This window comes from Aphidius gifuensis, linkage group LG4, assembly GCF_014905175.1.
Source record: "Aphidius gifuensis isolate YNYX2018 linkage group LG4, ASM1490517v1, whole genome shotgun sequence".
In the NCBI taxonomy this organism is placed as follows: domain Eukaryota; kingdom Metazoa; phylum Arthropoda; class Insecta; order Hymenoptera; family Braconidae; genus Aphidius; species Aphidius gifuensis.
In genome coordinates, this window is record NC_057791.1 from 18,003,179 (window position 1) to 18,022,563 (window position 19,385).

The following is a 19,385-nucleotide window of genomic DNA, read 5'->3' on the forward strand; positions in this document are numbered from 1 at the left end:
CAAGTAGTTTGATAAATATTTCAAGTTGTTATATGTTATTTTATAGGTCACTTGACACCCCGATCTCAAACTCAACACGTATGTACTATTATAAAATCATTATAACGTCACACTGTTGTTAAATATATTTACAAAAAATAAAAAATAATAATAATAAAATCAAAAAATAATAAAATGCTTGACACATATGGCTGGCGTGAGACACGCGCATTATTCACAACAAATATACTTTTTGATTGACAAGTCAAACTGACACCACAACATTTCAAATATACTATTTAAATAAAATTATGTAAGATATAATAAATTGATACTTAGATATACATGACTTTGATGTTTGTTGGTAAAGATGATTACCCACAATTTGTAAGTTAAATGTTTTTTTTTTTTTCCATGATTAAGTGATTTAATTTATTTTTAAATGAACGAAAAAAATATATTCACCACTTGGGTTTAGTAAAAAAAAAAAAAAAAATATATATAATTAGAATTAGATACACCCTTGATATAAAAAATTTGCACCCCTGACCCATTTTGCAATGTGAATTCCCACATCGTGAATTTTACCTTGGGGCATTACCCATCATAAATTCCATCGAGTGATTCGACCGAGAACGACTTACGCTTACTTGCCTTGCGGGGATAAATGATATTTAGATACGAAATAGTGATAATACGGAGAAAAGCACATGACAGTTAAAGGAGTATACCATATACGTTACTTGGTTTTCTAGCACGTTGGTCCCGGGACTAAAATCAACGACCCCAACATTGCCTCAGGCAATACAATGACGTTGTTATACCATACCATTTTAACGAAGGGGTTGGATACCAAATATACATACATTTTATATCGTTGAGCTAAAATCTTTTTTTTAAATATTTTTTCTTCTCTCTTTTTAATTTCACTTGCTTAACAATGTTTCTCTCTCAAAAATATGCCTCACTGATATCTGCCATTAAAGATTATTCAGATGGCTTGCAACAGTTTGATAATCTCTGCCATTTGAGGGGAAAAAAAATATAATAATATTACTACTGGAATTTATATTTCAAGTTGAAAAAAAAAATAAATTCTTTATCTTTTTTACATATTTAAAATTATAATTTTTTATATGCATATTATTATAACTTAATTTATACAATATAAACAAATAAAATTACGTTGTAAATTAATAAAATTACTTGAAAATTTACGAGGTTAATAAAAAAAATATTTGTATTACAGCTAAAAATATGTACAAGAAAAAAAATTCATAAACAAATTATTGGAAAATTTAAAAAGTTTATAGGATTTTTTTTTTTTTTAATATTTGGATATTATATTTTTTCCCTGGCGCATCGTGAACTTTTACAATATTCATTTTTTATCTGAGACACATCATCCAGTACTTGGTATAGGTAAAAACTATAAAGTTCATTTAATTTGATATTAAAGTCATAAAAAATTGTATGGACATGAAAGATATATTTTTGAGCTAGTATATAAAACAAGTCTACATTATTACTTTATTTTTTTTTTTATTTTTTATGACAAACAAGACGAGGATAGTCATTAAATTTTGACGAGTTAACACGCTATGAATACATGAATTAGTCATGTATATATTTAACAATTAAAAAAAAAAAATCGAGTGAATATTATGCATTTATTCATGTTAAATTTGTATTATTAAAATGATAAGAAAAATCTTTGCTTTTATTTAAATTGTAATTTTAAAAAATACTCTCAAAAGTATATGATAAATTTCTAAAATCATTTTTGAATGAATACATATCATTTGGCATTCAAACTTTGATGACTATTTAAAGTAAGCCAGGGTCAGTTTGAACAAACCTATACCAAAGATCTTTCAACTTTGAGAATTTAATTTGCAGGCTGTTCGTTTCATTATATGAGTAAAATATTACTGGTATATATAATATGACTTTGGTCTTTGCCAATATTCATCAATGCGCACCAGAAGGATTTGATGGCATATAGAAGTTTGATGTTAACAAATACATAGTCGTTTTAATCAATTTGACCATATCGTTTTACTAAATAGACCTATTTCAACTTTAAACTACAGATATAAAAGTTATTATATGACAAAGTTTTTCAATAATACGTTTGACAAACTTCAATTATTCTAATTAGTCCAAGAGAAATTGCATCAATCAATTTAATCATGTAAATCCTAAGCTTTCAATTTGGATTAACCAACTTCGTTATGGTAAATTTTATTTATAAAATTTATCAAATTAGCATATTGTATATACACTGTTTGTAAATTGGATACACATCCCAATTGTCACAAAAAAAAAGGTCAGTATGCAATTTCCGATTTTCTCAATATATCCCTTGATCGCAAAGTGAATGTAAAATATGGATACCAGGGTTGGATCTTGATAAAAAAAAAAAAAAAGGAAAATGTAATATCCTCAATTTTAAAAAAACGGAACCAAGTCAGCTTTCATGGTGTATACAATTTTTTAAAAGAAATATAATTTTATCATTTTGAAAAGGCAAAAAGAATTGAATTTAAATTTGTACTGACTTGCTGAAAATACTTGAGTTTAGCATTATTGGTTTCATTTGTTCAAGATGTTCTTTTCTGATCAGCAAAAGCTCGTATTGGAATTTAAAAATAAAACGTAGTTGTGGTCGATATAAAGGTAACTGTATAGCTATTCATGTACTGATTAATTGAGTTGGACAGGTTTAGAACAGAATCATTAAATTCAAGCTAAAAATTACCACCGCTTCATTGCGGTACTGTAATTAACATTGAAAACTGCCAGTCAGAACATTTTAACGAATCCATTGTTACGTGTTGAAAAAAATAAAATCAATCTGATTTGGACGTTTAAAAATACATTTTTTATCCATTAGACAATTGATCCATGAAATTAAGGGTATTTTAAACTTTTGTTACAGGTTAAAGTAATGCTAAGGGTATCAGCCGGTGATGGAGGAAGTTTTTTTAATGCTGATAAAAGAAAAAAACAAGTTACATTGATAGATCCAACATCAGCTCAATCATCAACAGCTGAAGATAGAAGACCAACTGTAGCTGCTCCAAAAATGTTTGCATTTGATGCTATATTTACTGAGGAAGATTCTCAGGTTAGTAAATTGCCAAATTATTTTTTTATCAAATAATTATTATCAAAATGAATAAAAGAAATTGTATACTTATTTTTAAGACGTATATAATTTAAACAGTTTTTTTTATCATTGATCGCTTAACATCTGTATAGCAAAAAATTGTTCTTTTATTTTTTCATTTTTTTTCTCTTTTAATTCAATAATTATATCATATATATTTATACGAGGTAGAACAGCTTGAAGAGTAGTACAATAGTAAAATAAAAAAAAAAACCCAAATGGAAATTGCAATAAAGGAAATCCTAGTGGTTCTTGTACGTGCTTGATCGTCAACTCATGCGCGTTTATTTCTAGAAACTGAGCAATGTCCCTGCCCAACGAATAACTAAACTAATTCTAAAATCTTAAAAGCCAATGCTAGTGGTATTGAACCGAGAAATTCGTTTTAAACAAAATTTACTTTCTTCAATATGACTTTAACATGAGTTGCAATACTTCGATGAGTCTTAAATTTTACCTCCCTTTTTTTTACAGTGACATTCTCGTAGAATCATAATTCATTATTTTTTATATATATACGTAAAAAAAGTTGGATAGTATTGGAAATAAAATATGTCATCTGTTCATTTTCAATATTAAAATATAAAAAAAATAAAATGAAATATATATTCAACATAAAAACACGTTTGATCCTTCAAAATTTTCATTCCTTCGTCAGTTGGTTGGCGTTTCAATAGATAAAATTCCATTGGTGTTATGTTCAAAGTCCCAGGAATATATCGAGGTATTTCAGGGTATTTTCTTATACTCCTCGGGGACATTATCGAGCGTTGGATTCAAATGAGCCTGGAGCTACCGCAGTTTTCCCCAAACCTCTCTTGTTCTCTATATACTATACCATTCTTGGTTGTGTGACGAGGAGAAGAGTTCTCCAGAGACAATTCACCCGTTTCCTCTCTGATCCTCTTTCTTTTTTTTTTATTTTTTATTTATCTATCTTTCTCTCTCTCTCTCTCTCTGCCTATTTCTCTTTCTCTTTTGTCCCTAGTACGTCTGTTTATCCTCTAAATATTCGAATCCCTCTTCTTCCAAACGTGATGTTCTCCCTTTGTTCAGACAGCTTACCAGAAGAATCGTGGAGGGACCAATCAATTTATTGGTTCAAATTCCCAGGATCGATTGTCATTGAGGGCCACTTCTGGTCTCTCAATTGAGAGGGCTCTTCCACTCCATATACTTTTGCCTCTGTCAAATGGATCATTCTCGTAACATACAAGCTGAAAAACTCATACCACTTTTGATGTAACAGAGTGTTTGTTCTCTAGTGTTTGTCCAATTTGTTTGTAGCTTAATCATTTCCTTGACTATAAAATTTTATCAAATAAATGCAACTTGGCTTATTGCGTAATGCAGTTTACCAAACACAATATCCAACAAAAGGTATTGAAGCTTTAATGTATATATATTTCCACCTGGAATTACAGTAGTTCTATTGCTTCTTTCACCTATGGTCTCAGACTTTCATCTCACCAACTTTCTGAGTGAGTTTATTCTTTATCCCTCACCTAATTTTCTTGTAATTCCCTAGCAACACTACACTGCACGTGAAAGATCCATCTTTGCCATTTATATATCATCTAAAAAAAAAAAAAAATCACACTGATAACTTTAGCTCAACAAAAATATAATAATATAAAAAAATAATCATGAAAAACAAAAGAAGAAATTAAATGTCTGAGCTATATATTATTTGATGAAAAGAATAGATGAAGTAAATGAAAGCTCAACCATAAAATAGAGAAGAAAACATCAATCTCAATTAGCCAGTGGCAGTTAGAGGTATATTGATAGTAAGACAAAGACAAAGATGATTTGAACAAGGAGAGATATATCGTTGACAATTATATTGACGCAAACATTGCTCTGGGACAATGTGCCTTATACATATCGAACCATTATTGCTGTAGCCTTAAACAAGGGCTTTATTATTGACTCAGAGCTAATAATCATGATGATGTAAAATACATAAATAGACAGATGAAGAGAAACTACAGAGGTATGAGTTTGTCTATGCACCAATGTATATTATAATTCAACAAGAATTCTCAGTAGTGTTGGCATTGAACACTATATTCAAAATACAATGCAAGTGAGTGTACCTGATGATGCTATATTATGTACATAACACACCATCTGATCTATTGCTCATTTGCTCATACCAAATGTTGATTGAACGCTGTAACTCTACTGGACATGGCAGCCTCAAGCTACAAAGCGCTTGATTTGCTAGACAGAGAATAGACAATATATCAAGTCAATTTTTAAGACTAGTAAACTATAACCACACAAAATTTACATTTCTAGATGTATAATATTGAACAAGCTGATTGAAGCAAGGTTGAAGTTATTTACAAATAAATTAAAAAACAGTGTTTTTTTTTAAACAATAACAAATTTATTTGTCAAAATATAAACAAGATTATTTTACATGCTGTCATCAAGTGTCATGTCGTTTGTATAAATTTAAAGACTGACAATCAATTTGTGTTTATTCACATTTCGATTTTCATGAAGATTCAAACTGACAGTCAAATGACATCGTGCTGAAAATAAAATCTTGAAACGATTTCATGTCAACAGCTCAATTGCATAGGATGGGATTTTGAATATACTTCAAAGCCTATAGCTGTTTTTACTGGTTGGATTTGGCAAATGCTTTTTTGATCCTAGATATACTATTTGGTCGAAAATCCATATAATGGTGTATATATAGAAGAGAGTAAAAGAGGAATATGCGAAAGTGGTACTTAGTCCCTTGGCGCCAATGAGGCCAATCTGCCGTGTAAATCGCGACATATTTCACGACAGCCGGAGGGAGCTTCAGACCGAAACAGCCAGTGAAACTGTGGTGTCAGCTATATAGCAAACATGGATTGGGTAAACTATACTGAGAGAATAAAATGAAAACTTTTCAAGCTGGCTATTTCAACTAAAGCTATCGTGATTTTATACTATCACATAGTGTACACTCTTTTTTTTTTTTTTTTCTTCATCACAACTATTTCTTTTTTTATTTTTTTATAAAGTTTATTGAGACATAAACTAGTTTAAGTTTGTCTTTGAAAGCTCATTTTAAAATCTTTCAAAAAAAAAATCTTGAAACTTTCATTTTTATGTTTTCTTTTTATTTTTTTTTCTATTTACGTAACAATAAAATTTTCGTTATGTCAATCAAGTTTACGAGTCTGTTCCCATGACGACGACTCACTGTTACTGTTAGTGCTTCACCACTTGATAAGATTTTTATCGTTTGTGTCAAACAGAATCCTATTGACACAATAACTATGAAAAAAAAAAAAAATATGTTGGTTATGGTGAACGTGAACAAGTTGAGAAAACATTCATGATAACCATCTTGGCGAGTATAAAATGTCATGCATGAAAACGACGTCGACAAGATCAACGCTTCATACATATAAATCATCATGAATTCAAGTCAATATCTGCATCATCATGAACTCAAATTTCAACATTCTGACAAGCTGGAATAATAAATTAAATTCAAAAAAAAAAAAACCACAAAATTATATATGAAAATTCAAATAGTTTTTGACATATTACATGTATTTTTCTTAACTTTGTTTAAAACTTACTTGGTTTTAAAGTTTTTCTCAAGTTTATATTTTTTTCCTCTTCTGGAAAAATTTATTTTTCCAATATTCATCGTCAGAATATATGATGGAGGTTAAAAAAGAATTTTTATTTTTTCTTGTATAGGTAAAAATTTTTTTATAGATAAAATAATTCGTATAATTGAGACATTGTCATGAAATTTTCATTTAATTATGGTTTTTTATTAATGCGTACAACAAAGTTGTTGAGAAAAAAAAAAAACATGATTACCATAGAAATTCTACGGTACAGCTATTTATATTCACTCAGCTAACGATAAAAATGTCTCTTTTCGTTCAAGAAGAAAAAAAAAAAAAAAAAAACTTTGTGATGTTTTGGATTACTTGATTCGCATGTCCAACATAAATATATAGAACCCAAGAAAAGGTCGAAGTTACTCCACACCCTTAGTATTATCTAGCAAAGATCCTTTTCCATTTGTATTCAGTGAGTGTGACTCAATATTGCGTTACCTAAAGACGCGTACAGAAACTTCAATTTTATATTTAACATCATCCGTGCAACATTTGTAACTCATAACAAAAAAAAAACACATATATCTTTATTTTAATTTTCACTAAAGTTATTATCAAAAAAATAAAAAATAAATGTTTTATATTTTTTAAAATTTTATATATTGATATATTATTTTTTTCAATTTTCTAGATTATTATTATTCATTATACATATTGTATATTGTGTAATATAATAGTTGAATAATTATGTAATGTAATCATTGAATGCTTCATTGAAATTTCACTTGTAAATGAATTTCAATGACAAGACTCAGATTCAAATGAGCATCTCATGAATTCTCTTGTAAATACTATATGCCTGTCTCTGTATCAGTGGGCGTTATGTTGTGCAGGTGTAGATTTCATGTAAATTTAATTAAACGCTTCTACTTGATGTTAATGTGGCGGTACACTGTTTCCATGGGTTATATATATATAACCATTAATGTGTATTCAAAATGAAGAGAGAGGGATGAATGTCTATAAGAGAATGGAGAAATATTTCACAACACTTTTCGACAAACCTTATGTACACGAGCTTTTCACCCTTATTATGAGATTCAACTCGAGTCATCTTCTCCCAATTCTTCTTCTTCTTCTTCTTCTTATTTTCACCCTGTATGCTTATGTCTCGCGTTTTGTACCATACAATCAAGTGTTTGAGATTATGACGCTGGCTTTGGTCACGTATTTCATTAACCGTCACGGCTGCTGCTTTACACAAGGGATACTGCCTCGAGTGACACTACCAGCCACTATAACTATTATATTTAACTATTTTTTATAAATTTATTTTATATTTTAATAAGCCTAATAATTAAGTTGTTTTATATTTTTTTATTCATTTATTTTCTTAACTATCATTATTATAAAAAATATCAATTAAAAAATAAAAACTTTTTCTTTTTAGCAATTTAATATTCAAATAAATTTTATAATTAAATTAAAAAACATTTGAAATATATGGACAAGTAAGTTTACTCGTATAAATATTATTTATTTATATTTTTATTTTTCATAAAATTGGCATTACTTAAATATACATTTTTTTATCTTTTAAAAAATACTCAGTAAATTGATGGTTATTTTATCAAAATAAAAATTTATATATGTAATTTTTTTTTTGTACAATTCTTTAAAGAAAAAAAAGCTTCCTTTGTGTATACTGATAATAGTATATAGTTTATTATAATTCTCTGTCTCACTCGGTTTTCATTTCTCATTTCCCATTGCGCCACATCCAATACACCACAGTCCACCAAGATTTCAATCTTGTTTGGTTACGGCATTGACGCACATCAAATCTCCCCTTATTTTTACCTCCCCCAACCCCTTCATCTCGTTCAAAGATTTACCTCACGATACAATTTTGATCCTTTGAAAACCGTGTCCTCTCTCCATTTTACTATCTCTTTATCGATCAGTCTGGCCGCAGTAACCACTAGAAAAAAAAAATCGAAAAAAAAAAATCGCCACAAGAAAAAAATAAGGAAAAAAAAAATATACGAATGTCCTGTGGTTTACCATACGTAACACATTTAAGGAAATCTACAACAATAGCATTGAATTAAACTTTGAATTTTTCATTTTATTTTATTAGTTTTTTTTTCTTTTTTTCTTTTTTATTTTTATTTTACATCATCATGGTCTTGATCCTTCGTAAACACTTTTTTTCACTTCACTTCACTTGACTTCGGAGTTATGATTTTTAGCTGAGTCAGAAAAGTTGAAGAAAAATGATTTTACTTATGTGTCATGAATATATTACACAAAGATGAGACTGTGAAGTTTTTATTTAATCGACCAAAATTAAATAGAATATTATTATTTTATTTAAATTGATAAATATATAAAATACATTTATATTTTATTTATATAACGAGTCAAATTTTTAATACTTCAAAGCTCTTGGTTTATTTTATTTTTTTTTTCACGTTATGATGAGATAATTATAATTGTATTTAAAAAAAATATAATAAAGATAATTTATCAAAATAAAAATATATACATTAAAAGAATAATTTAAATTTAAATTGAATAGACACACAGATAAACGTGGATAATTGACAAAATAATATTTAAAAAAAAACTTTCAAGTGTTGAAAATTAAATGTATATTTAGTTTAATTTTTGTTTCAATTATTTAAAAATTTATAGATTTATATTATGATAAATATAATTATTAATTTTATTTCAGACTGAAATCTGTTCGAGTGCTCTTACTGATGTTATTCATGCTGTTATCAATGGTACTGATGGCTGTCTTTTTTGCTTTGGACACGCAGGACTCGGTGAGTATTGATTATCCAGTCAAAAACATTGACAAAACAAAAAAATAATATCCACTGTATATAGTAGAAGAAAAAAAATATAAAACTAATTTAAAACAAAAGAATGCGAAATACTTTATTCAAAGGATTCGCGTACTATTGGCCTATTTTGGCTGAGCTAGCTGAATACAAAGTCAAAGAAAGCCAAGTTGCTTTACATTTTAAGTAGTGATATCGAGTTTGCATGCAAATATTGCATTATAAACACAGTACACAGGACAAAGAGTGTGATTTAGTGCATATAAAAAAGGCAAAAAGAAAAAAAAAATTGAATTGAAATAAAAGCAAATAAATTGAAGTATGATGAAAAAGTTTATAAAAAGATAAAAAGCTAAAGATGAGATATAAAATGTGCCAGTGGGACAGGCTCTTTTTTTTTTTTATATAATATACTTTTTATTGTGTTATTAACTTTTTATGAATATAATTTTATTTTTTATTCAATTTTTATTCTACAAATTTTACGTACTTAAATTGGAAAAAAAATAAATAAATAAATATAAATTGAAAACTTTAAGTGACAATAATTTATATACAGTAACAATTTTTATCAATAAAAAAAAATCTTTTAACTCAATGAAAAATAATAACACAAGGTCAACACAAAAGCTAAATTTTAAAAACAATTTTTTCTAGTGATTTATTAATTCATTTTTTAACATTATATTTTTGACTTTTTATAGAAAAAAAAAAAAAAACACCTGTGGTTCCTATCATGCTGTCATTCTCAGTTAATATTATTTTTTCCACCCTTATCAAGAACATGTAGTAACAAAAAATTCGAGACTCATTTATATAATTTTCATGTTTTTTTTTCATTTGAAAAAATTAAAATTTTAAATTAATAATAGTCAAATCTTGTTGTTTATTTATTTTTTGTTATAAAAACTACAACATCTCATGTTGATATGTTGTTGTGGTTGTTTTAAAACAGCAGGAGCCATGTTTACAAATCGAATCTCAGTGTAACAGCATGAAATACTCGTTAAAATACCATCAGCATTCTCGTTGACATTTAAAACGATAACAATGATAAATTTGACCTCCATTAACTGCACAACATGTCCTTATGGGTGGTATTTGATTACACCTGTATCACCTAATGGTACAGTTGAATGCACTTTTTCATTTTATTTTTTTAACCACGCACAAATAATAAAAACTACTATAGTTATTTCAATTTAATAAAAAACTTAAATAAAATTTAAAACATTAAACTGATAAAAAAGTAAATAAATGAATAACACAAAAAGAATAAAATTCTTTTCAAAAATAAATAAGCATAAAATAAAGAAAAAAAAAATAAAAAAACTGAGTAGGAAGTCTAATTACGTTTTACTGAAACAATTAAATACACTTCAAGATTCAAAGTTGGACCACTTGGTTCTTCTCATTATATTTTCTGAGATACTAAGTTTCTTCAACCCCTCACAAAAACTTACAGCTCACCGTTTATGATTTTAATATAAACCTTTTCCCCAATTTTTCTCTATTCTTTATAAATTTTTTTTTTCTTTTTTTTTCTTTTTATAATTTTTTCATAATTAATGACATAGCTAAAAATTATTATCTCATGATACTATAAACCTCGAAACTTACTGTTTATTTTAATTTAAAAATTTAATTTGTAACGTTTGTGTTTTGATTAAAAAAATTTCTAATAATGTAATAGCAGTTTCTTCATATTAAATAACTAAATTTATTCAATTATTTTATGTTAAATATTTATTATCAATTTATAAACACAATCGATCATCAATTGTTGACATAATATTTGTACAATAAATAGCAAACTTGTATACAAATAACAAACACATATTGATTGTTTTACAAACAATCATGTGTAAAGCTGAATAACTATTGACCTTGTTTGTTGAACCACAAATCAATTATGACAATTAGCTATAATATTGTATACCAACTAAATTCAACGAGTTGGCATTTTACAAATAATAAATTAAATATATATACAGTGAATTTGATTTTTTAATTTGTCATCATGTTGTACAAAATACAAAGTGAAAAACAATGATAATAATATTGTTTTTATTTAAAAAATTTACAGGCAAATCACATACAATGCTGGGAACACTAGAAGCTGGTCATAATTTAGGTGCAATACCATGTGCAATAACATGGTTATTTCGTGGTATAGCTGAACAGAGACAACGCACTGGAGCGAGATTTAGTGTACGAGTTAGTTGTGTTGAACTGACAAGTGGTCAACAACAATTGAAAGATCTTCTCGCAGCTTATGCTAATGGTAATGTACATTAATTTAATTTAATCAAATTTATTAAATTCTTGATTCCACTCTTAATGATATATTCAAGCATCATTTAATAATAATAATAATAATTGATGTATGATAAACTTTGAACTATGAGAAAATTTAAATCACTATATAGTAATTCTACATTATAAATAATGTACACACAAGTTTGAGGTAAAAGATAATCATTTGGATTAATTAGTAACAAATGCACTTTGGTATCCTCTGTAGACAATAAACTATAATTAAGCTTAATAATAGCTTTTCAAGCTTGACGATATACAAACACAGTTAAATTCAAACAAATTTAAATATAAAATAAAATTTATATACATAATTAAATATATAGATAAATTTCAAATGAGTTTTAAAACTGATAAAATCATTTAAACAATTATTTAAAATTTATTTAATTATAAAATAATTAAAGAGGTTTTTTTTATTAATTTTTAAATTTTTCTTAAGTCTGTTATTTTTTAGTAATATATATTTTTTTTATTTAAAGAAATATATTCAATTTTTATAATAGATTTATAATTTATTTTGAAAAGTGTTGTCTTAATTATAGAAGCATATTTTCATGAAGTTTTTCTTTTAGAAATATTTTTTTTTTGGGCTATGTATAAATTTAAATCTCTAGCTATGAAAAACCTACGTGGAAAGCGCAAGTACGACTTAATAAATAGAAAAAAAAATAATAGAAATTTAATAGAATAATAGGTAAACGTTGATAATTGAATAAAATAAAATTTCAAAGCTTCCAAGTGTTGAAATAGCCTGGAAAATCTTTGCCAGGTTCACATGCTGTACTATTCTCCCTTTAAATTCTTTTATTTTTTTTTTTACTTTTTAGCAAGCATCCTTTCCAAACAATTCGTTTCCAAGTTTTTCATCGTAAATATATCCACCATTCCGCATATAAACACGGAACATTTGTCTCTGATAGAAGTCGCCTGATGGGCGAATCAAATTACGTCTATGGATTTACTTTTTTTTTTGTTTATTTTCTTACTTTTATTTTTACTGTATACTCTTTTCATATTATTATTTTTTTATTCTCAATTTTTTCTTTATGAAAATTGACATTTATACAATGACATCTTGGCTGTTACTTGAAGTCTCTCAAGGGGAAATATTGTAAGATGATTTTTAAAAAAAGAAAAATAAATATATAAAAAAAATAACTGGAAATTTTAAGGCAATGAAATGAGTTCTGGTATATATAGCAATAATGTAGAAAAAAAAACTTGTCACATTTAGCTTATGCCAAATTACTAAGACCAGCTCTAAGCAATCTTTAAGAAAAGCCCTATGACTTCAAGCTTGGTCTTACTATATAAAAGCAAAAGACTCCTCACTGCTTACTAATTAAAATGAGTCTCAATTAATTTTCCACGTTATTACGTAATTAACTGATATTCCAAAAAATTTTTTACTAAAGATTATCAGATATCTTTTTTATTTATTTTCATCGTTAATTTAAAAAAAAAAATTTAGTAGGGAGTGACTGTATTCTTGAGCCAAATATACTCTTAATTGATCAGTTGAAAATAAAAATAAAAAAAAAAGTATCTCGTTATCAGTGAAAACTTTTTTATATTATTTTTAAAAAAATCAATAGTTAGAAAATGTGCTCTGAATTAAAATGTTGAAAAATTAAAACGATAAACAATAATGAAAATAATAATTTTTACAATATTTATAATAATTTTATTTTAATTTATAAAATTAAAAAGAAAAATTAACATTAAAATAGGATAATCAATTTTTTTTCTTAAGACAATGAACTTTACTCAGTTTCTTTTTTTATTTTCCATATGTTTTGGCTGGTCTATTGACGATAATTGGCATAAGTATTTAGAAAAAATTATTACAGTTAAAAATAAGAAAAAAAATTAAAGAAAAAGATTATATAAATAAAAAGTATATGAGGCAAAACCACTTGCCCAAAAGCCATAGTCTCGAGATGGTTTTCTTTAATTGCCACAGTGAGTAGATAGGCACTGCCATTACCCATGAAATGGACAGTGAACAGCCAAGTTTAAGTGGTTCAAGGGAAAAAATAGAAATAATTTTCGAAAAAAAAAAAAAAAATTATAAAAAATTATTTTTTACGATGATGAAGTGAAAGGGAAAAAAATGTTCATTAATACCTTTTGAAAATAAACAAAAAACACAGTTTAGCCATATAACTTCAGAAACAAAAAGAAAAAAAGCACAAAATTTTATTTTTAAATTGTGTGTTTTTTTTTTTATTTTTTTTTTTTTCATTTTTTATGGTCAACTTATCTTAGTTACACCGTACACGTGAATATCGTTGCATTACTTTGTTATAAAAAGCTTGCACCATATATGGTCCCAGAGGGTGGCACATTTATTTCACATGGAAACAAAATCTATGAGCACATAAAGTACGAAAAATGTTATTTAAGAACGCATAAGGTTTTGAACATGCTGCCCTATTCTGTTGAATTTTATTTGACTTTATTTTTTTTTTTTCTTTCGATTTCTGGATGGGGGATTAGATAGACACGGTCACGCTCAGGCACAGATTTTTTTTATATATTTTACCTTCATTTTATCTTCAACAAACCCCTTACCCCCTGCCATGAAAATCAAGACCAAGTTTTTTTTATTTCTTCAGCGTGTGTGTATGTTGAAGAATTCACAACGCGTCGAAAAACGATTTATCTGCACAATTCTACCCTTCTTATGTCACTAAAATTATACGAGTCATGCGATTTTGGCCAGTTTGATAATCAAAAAATCACAAAACTTTTATACGTATAAATAAACGATTGACCCTGTAAAAATAAATAAATAAAAAAAAAAAACTTCAATCAGTATATGTAAATAATTTGATATATATCAAATGATAACAAATGACATGAATTAATTTCTCATTCAAAATATAAATGATGGATTTTATTTTGTCAATCTGTATCGATATATACATCAGTGATTTGACAAAATGGTTTTTCACTGTGCAATCCTCAAATGATACTTGAAAATAAAAAAAAAAACCATTCAAAATGTATTCATACATTTATATTTCAGTGATACAAACCAACGTTAAAGCCAGCTGATCCTTTTAACAATAGAAAATATCGATTATTCTTTTTTATTTTATTTTTTTTGTATATATTTATTTTTTGCAATAAAGTATCTGAGTGATGTTACATCTTTCGAGAATTTAGTAGAAATATCTAAGCAGGAGAGACATCGATTACACCATTGTATTCTACAAATATTTATTTTTTTATTTTTTCTTTTTATTTGATACAACTCTGGCAAGTGTATACACACAGGCACAATAGTTGCTCACTGTGAAAATGAGCACACATGTCGACAATATTACTTTTTCTGGTTTCTTTTATTTTTATGGATATTGCCAGGTTGCTTCAAGTGACGCATTTTTTTTTTTTTCTTTAATTTTATTTTCATGATAAAACAAGAATGAAAAATATTTACCACAAAAATCCATTTAAATTCCAAGTTGACTTTTGGATAGCAAAAGAAATAAAATATTATAAATTAATGATTTACAAATAAATTTTTTCGTCTGACTATTTTTTGTAATTCGAGCCAACTTGAAGCTTAAAAGCTAAAAAATTCAGCCATGTAATTCGTTTAGTAATTACAAGGAATTATTCCATTAAATGAAATAATTAAAAAAAAAATAAAAACAATAATTTTGAAGCTTTATCAAAGTCAAGAAGAAGCTTTATAAAATGGTTAAAGTTGAAAAAAAAAAATGTTTGTCTTCATCAGATTTAGGGGTACTTTACCACGATTATATAGTCCTTACACGTATACTAAAAATATTCAAGGTATTCTATATCGGGTTATATAAGACGTAAAAGAATCCACGAACAATACCTTTTGGCAGCCATATATGACATTTTACGATCGTTGTATATCATAGCCAAGACACTTTAAAGATTCATGACCATCCATTTGTCGATTTACGATCTAATATAAATACACATACATACTACTTGCATAAAGATGTTCTTTTGTGTGACACTTGTGATTCTCATAAATGTAAATATTTCTTAAACTTTGCTGAGTAATATATTTTTATATTTATTTTTTATTTTAAATGTAATATATGTATATAAAAATAATTGAATATTTATATTTTAGATTCTGAACAATCACCAGCTGTTTATTTACGTGATGATCCATTATTTGGAACATTTCAATTACAACAACACAGTGAATTACGAGCTCCAACTGCTGAACGTGCAGCATTTTATCTTGATGCTGCTGTTGCTGGACGTCAACGTGAAGATAGTGATGCTCATATGTTGTATACACTTCATGTATATCAATACAGTGTTGCAGGCAAGGGTGGAGGTATGTTGCATACTTGCATATTATAAATATCATCATAGTATTATTTAGGTTTTATTTATTTATTTATTTATAATTTTTTAATCTTGATAAATTTAGTTGCTGGTGGTAGAAGCAGACTACATTTAATGGATTTAGGTAATTCTGATCGTGGTAAATCAGCTGGTGGTATTCCACTTTCAGGTCTTGGAAATATATTATTAGCAATATTTAATGGACAAAAACATTTACCGTATAAAGAACATAAGTTAACACAATTATTAAAAGAATGTCTTGGTTCATTGACATGTCATGCAGCAATGATTGCTCATGTATCACCAAATGCACAACATTATACTGAAACATTGACAACAGTACAATTAGCATCACGAATACATCGTATGCGTCGGCGTAAAATAAAATTTATAAGTGGTGGTGTACAGGGTAATGGTAGTGGTGGTAGTTCTGGTGAAGAAGCAGCAAGACAAAATAGTGAATGTGATCCAAGTTCAAGTGATTTATCAGCTGATACTGTTATTTATGTTGGTCCTGGTGCTGATGATGCAACTGATGGTGAACATCCACCAGTATATTTACCAAGTTTAAATTCTGGTGATAATAGATGTGCTATGGGACGTGCATTACGTGGTTCAGCTGCTGAACGTCCAAGTAAAATACCAGAAGAACGTAGTCCAGCACATAAAATAAATAAAACTGTTAAATCATTAACACAAACAGCATCAAAACAAACATCACCAGCTCATAGTATAACACCAAAAGCAAGTCCAGCAAGAAAATCAACAAATATTAAAAATAATAGTGCCAAATTAAATGATTCACCGACAAATAGTAAAATTCCAATTGCTGCAACAAGTGGAGGTGGTGGTGGAGGAGGAGGAGGAGGTGGTGCATCTGATGAACAATGGATTGATGGACCAAGAATATCAAAATCAAAAGTTGCTGAAGCAAGACATTTACTTAAAGAATCACATAGTAAAAAAGAAACATGGATTGATGGACCTATGAAATCACACTCACAACATCAGCATCAGCAACAACAACAACAACAACAACAACAGCTACAACAATTACAACAACACTCAAGTGGTTATGGTTTTATGGATAATCATAAAAAAATAATGATTAGAAAATGGGTTGAAAATCAATCATCACAAATACAAAAATCAAAACATTCTACACCGAGAAATGAAATAAAAACTTGTCAATCATCAGGTATATTTAAAGATATGAATAATTTTAAAACATGTGATGATAATGAAGATGATACATCATTATCAACAGTTGGCAGTGCAACTGATAGTTTTCGTGGTCATGATATTGATGATATTAGTGAAAAAATTGGTGCTAAATTAAATTCACTTAATATTAAATCAAATACTGATTCTGGTTTAGATTTAACAACAAGTCCAATTATGGATGATAGTATTGATAGATGTAGATTGGATAGTACACATGAAGAAGAAGAAGATGATGAAGAAATAATTGTACCACCACCGTTACAATTAATTGAGCCATTAAGTAACGGTGTTAGTCGTGAAGTTTCAATGGAAAGCCTTAATTTATCACACAAAGACATTGTATTACCGTCCAGACACTCATTATCCTCAGAAGATGAAATACTTGAAATTGTTGAGGTTGAAGATTATGAACCTGTACCTACGCAAGATTCTTGTTTACAAGTTACTGAGGAAGACATTGCACTTTGTATGGGTGAAAATCCGTTACCTGAGAGTGATCAAGAGGAGCATCCACTTCGGATACTTAGTCAAGAAAATTTAACGATTGTATCAACATTTACTGGTGAGTTAATTAATTATTGTGATAATATATTACTTTTAAATTTTTTTTATTTCAAATTATTATCATTAATTAATTTTATTAAAATATATTTTTAATATATTTTTTATTTTTTTTTTCATTTTTATTTAGACTCAATGTCAGTGATGTCCGATAGTGAAAGATACAAACCTCAATTTCCGTCTTCCGTGGGAACCGGAGTTTTGCCAAGGCCTTACTTTGACCACGAAGATTTCCTTGAACAAGAAACTCGACACAAGTTTGATCAATTGGCTCGTCTTCATGAACTTTATCAGAGTAAACTTGCTCTTGCAAATGTTTCAAATTCACTAACTTATCAGAGAGAAAATTCATCTGCAGCAAGTGCTCGTGATGGCCCATGTAATTTTACTAGCTATTTATTTAAATGAAAATTAATATTTGTAAATGAAAATTATTTATTTATTTATTATCATTATTATTATTATAGCATCAACAATCTTCCGTCCACCATCAAGATGTCAATCATTATCTCTGTCCGATGTTCTTTTTAATGATAATGCAAGTAATCATGGAAGTATTTATAGTGAACCAGCTTATATACCTGGTAAAACTGATCAAGAAAAAATTTGTGATAATTGTCGTCAAAGTATGTCACGTCCAGCAACAGCATCATATTGGTATCCAAGTAGTGTTGCTCATCTTGCTAGTCCAAGAAGATATTGTGGTAGACTTGGTGAATGTAATATATCTAGTCTTCGACATCCAGATGGTGCATCAAATCCAAATTTAAAAGAAGAAATTGAAAGGATACCTGGTAATGGTGCATCTGGTTCTGATCCCGAAGAAGAATACATTGAAGCAAAAAAATTATTTATAACTTCTGAAAGATCTGAACGTACTGTAACAGGAAAATCAGATATTGAAGAAGAAATAAAAATTCCAGGTAATTAAAAAAACCAAATAAATTAATAAAAAAATAAATAAAAACTTTTTATTTTATTTTTATTAATTTTTATTTATTTTATTTATAGTAACTGTTCCACTGCAATTATCAATTCCGTCCTCACTACCATCATCTGGCAGAATGCAACGAAAAATTTTAAGTTTAGGCTCATCACTTGCATTAAACAGAGAGAGTTATGATTCCGGGGCAGATTCAACACCACGAGCGACAAAATTATCACCAGCAACAGTATCAAGACATCGAGCTGAAAGTTCAGGATATGATAGTGTCGTTAGAGATAGTGAAACGAGTAGTATTGCAAGTGATTCATCAAGACAAACATCTGCACTTCAAGAACATCAAGGTATATATTTAAAAATAAAAACATTTAGCCCTGATTTATTTTTTTGCATGCATTTTCGTTAAA

At 27.7% G+C, this 19,385-nt stretch overlaps 1 protein-coding gene across 3 annotated transcripts in view; it reads left to right on the top strand.

Moving 5' to 3' along the window:
• The window catches only part of LOC122855384 (kinesin-like protein CG14535), a 164,593-nt gene that overhangs the window by 142,941 nt on the left and 2,267 nt on the right, over positions 1-19,385 (top strand). For all 3 annotated transcript variants that reach the window (XM_044156692.1, XM_044156691.1, XM_044156693.1), the window contains 8 exons: positions 2,921-3,109; positions 9,476-9,569; positions 11,674-11,871; positions 16,027-16,239; positions 16,336-18,036; positions 18,166-18,414; positions 18,503-18,958; positions 19,047-19,322. In XM_044156692.1, the coding sequence (XP_044012627.1) occupies positions 2,921-3,109; positions 9,476-9,569; positions 11,674-11,871; positions 16,027-16,239; positions 16,336-18,036; positions 18,166-18,414; positions 18,503-18,958; positions 19,047-19,322 (3,376 nt within the window). The remainder of the gene's footprint in view (positions 1-2,920; positions 3,110-9,475; positions 9,570-11,673; positions 11,872-16,026; positions 16,240-16,335; positions 18,037-18,165; positions 18,415-18,502; positions 18,959-19,046; positions 19,323-19,385) is intronic.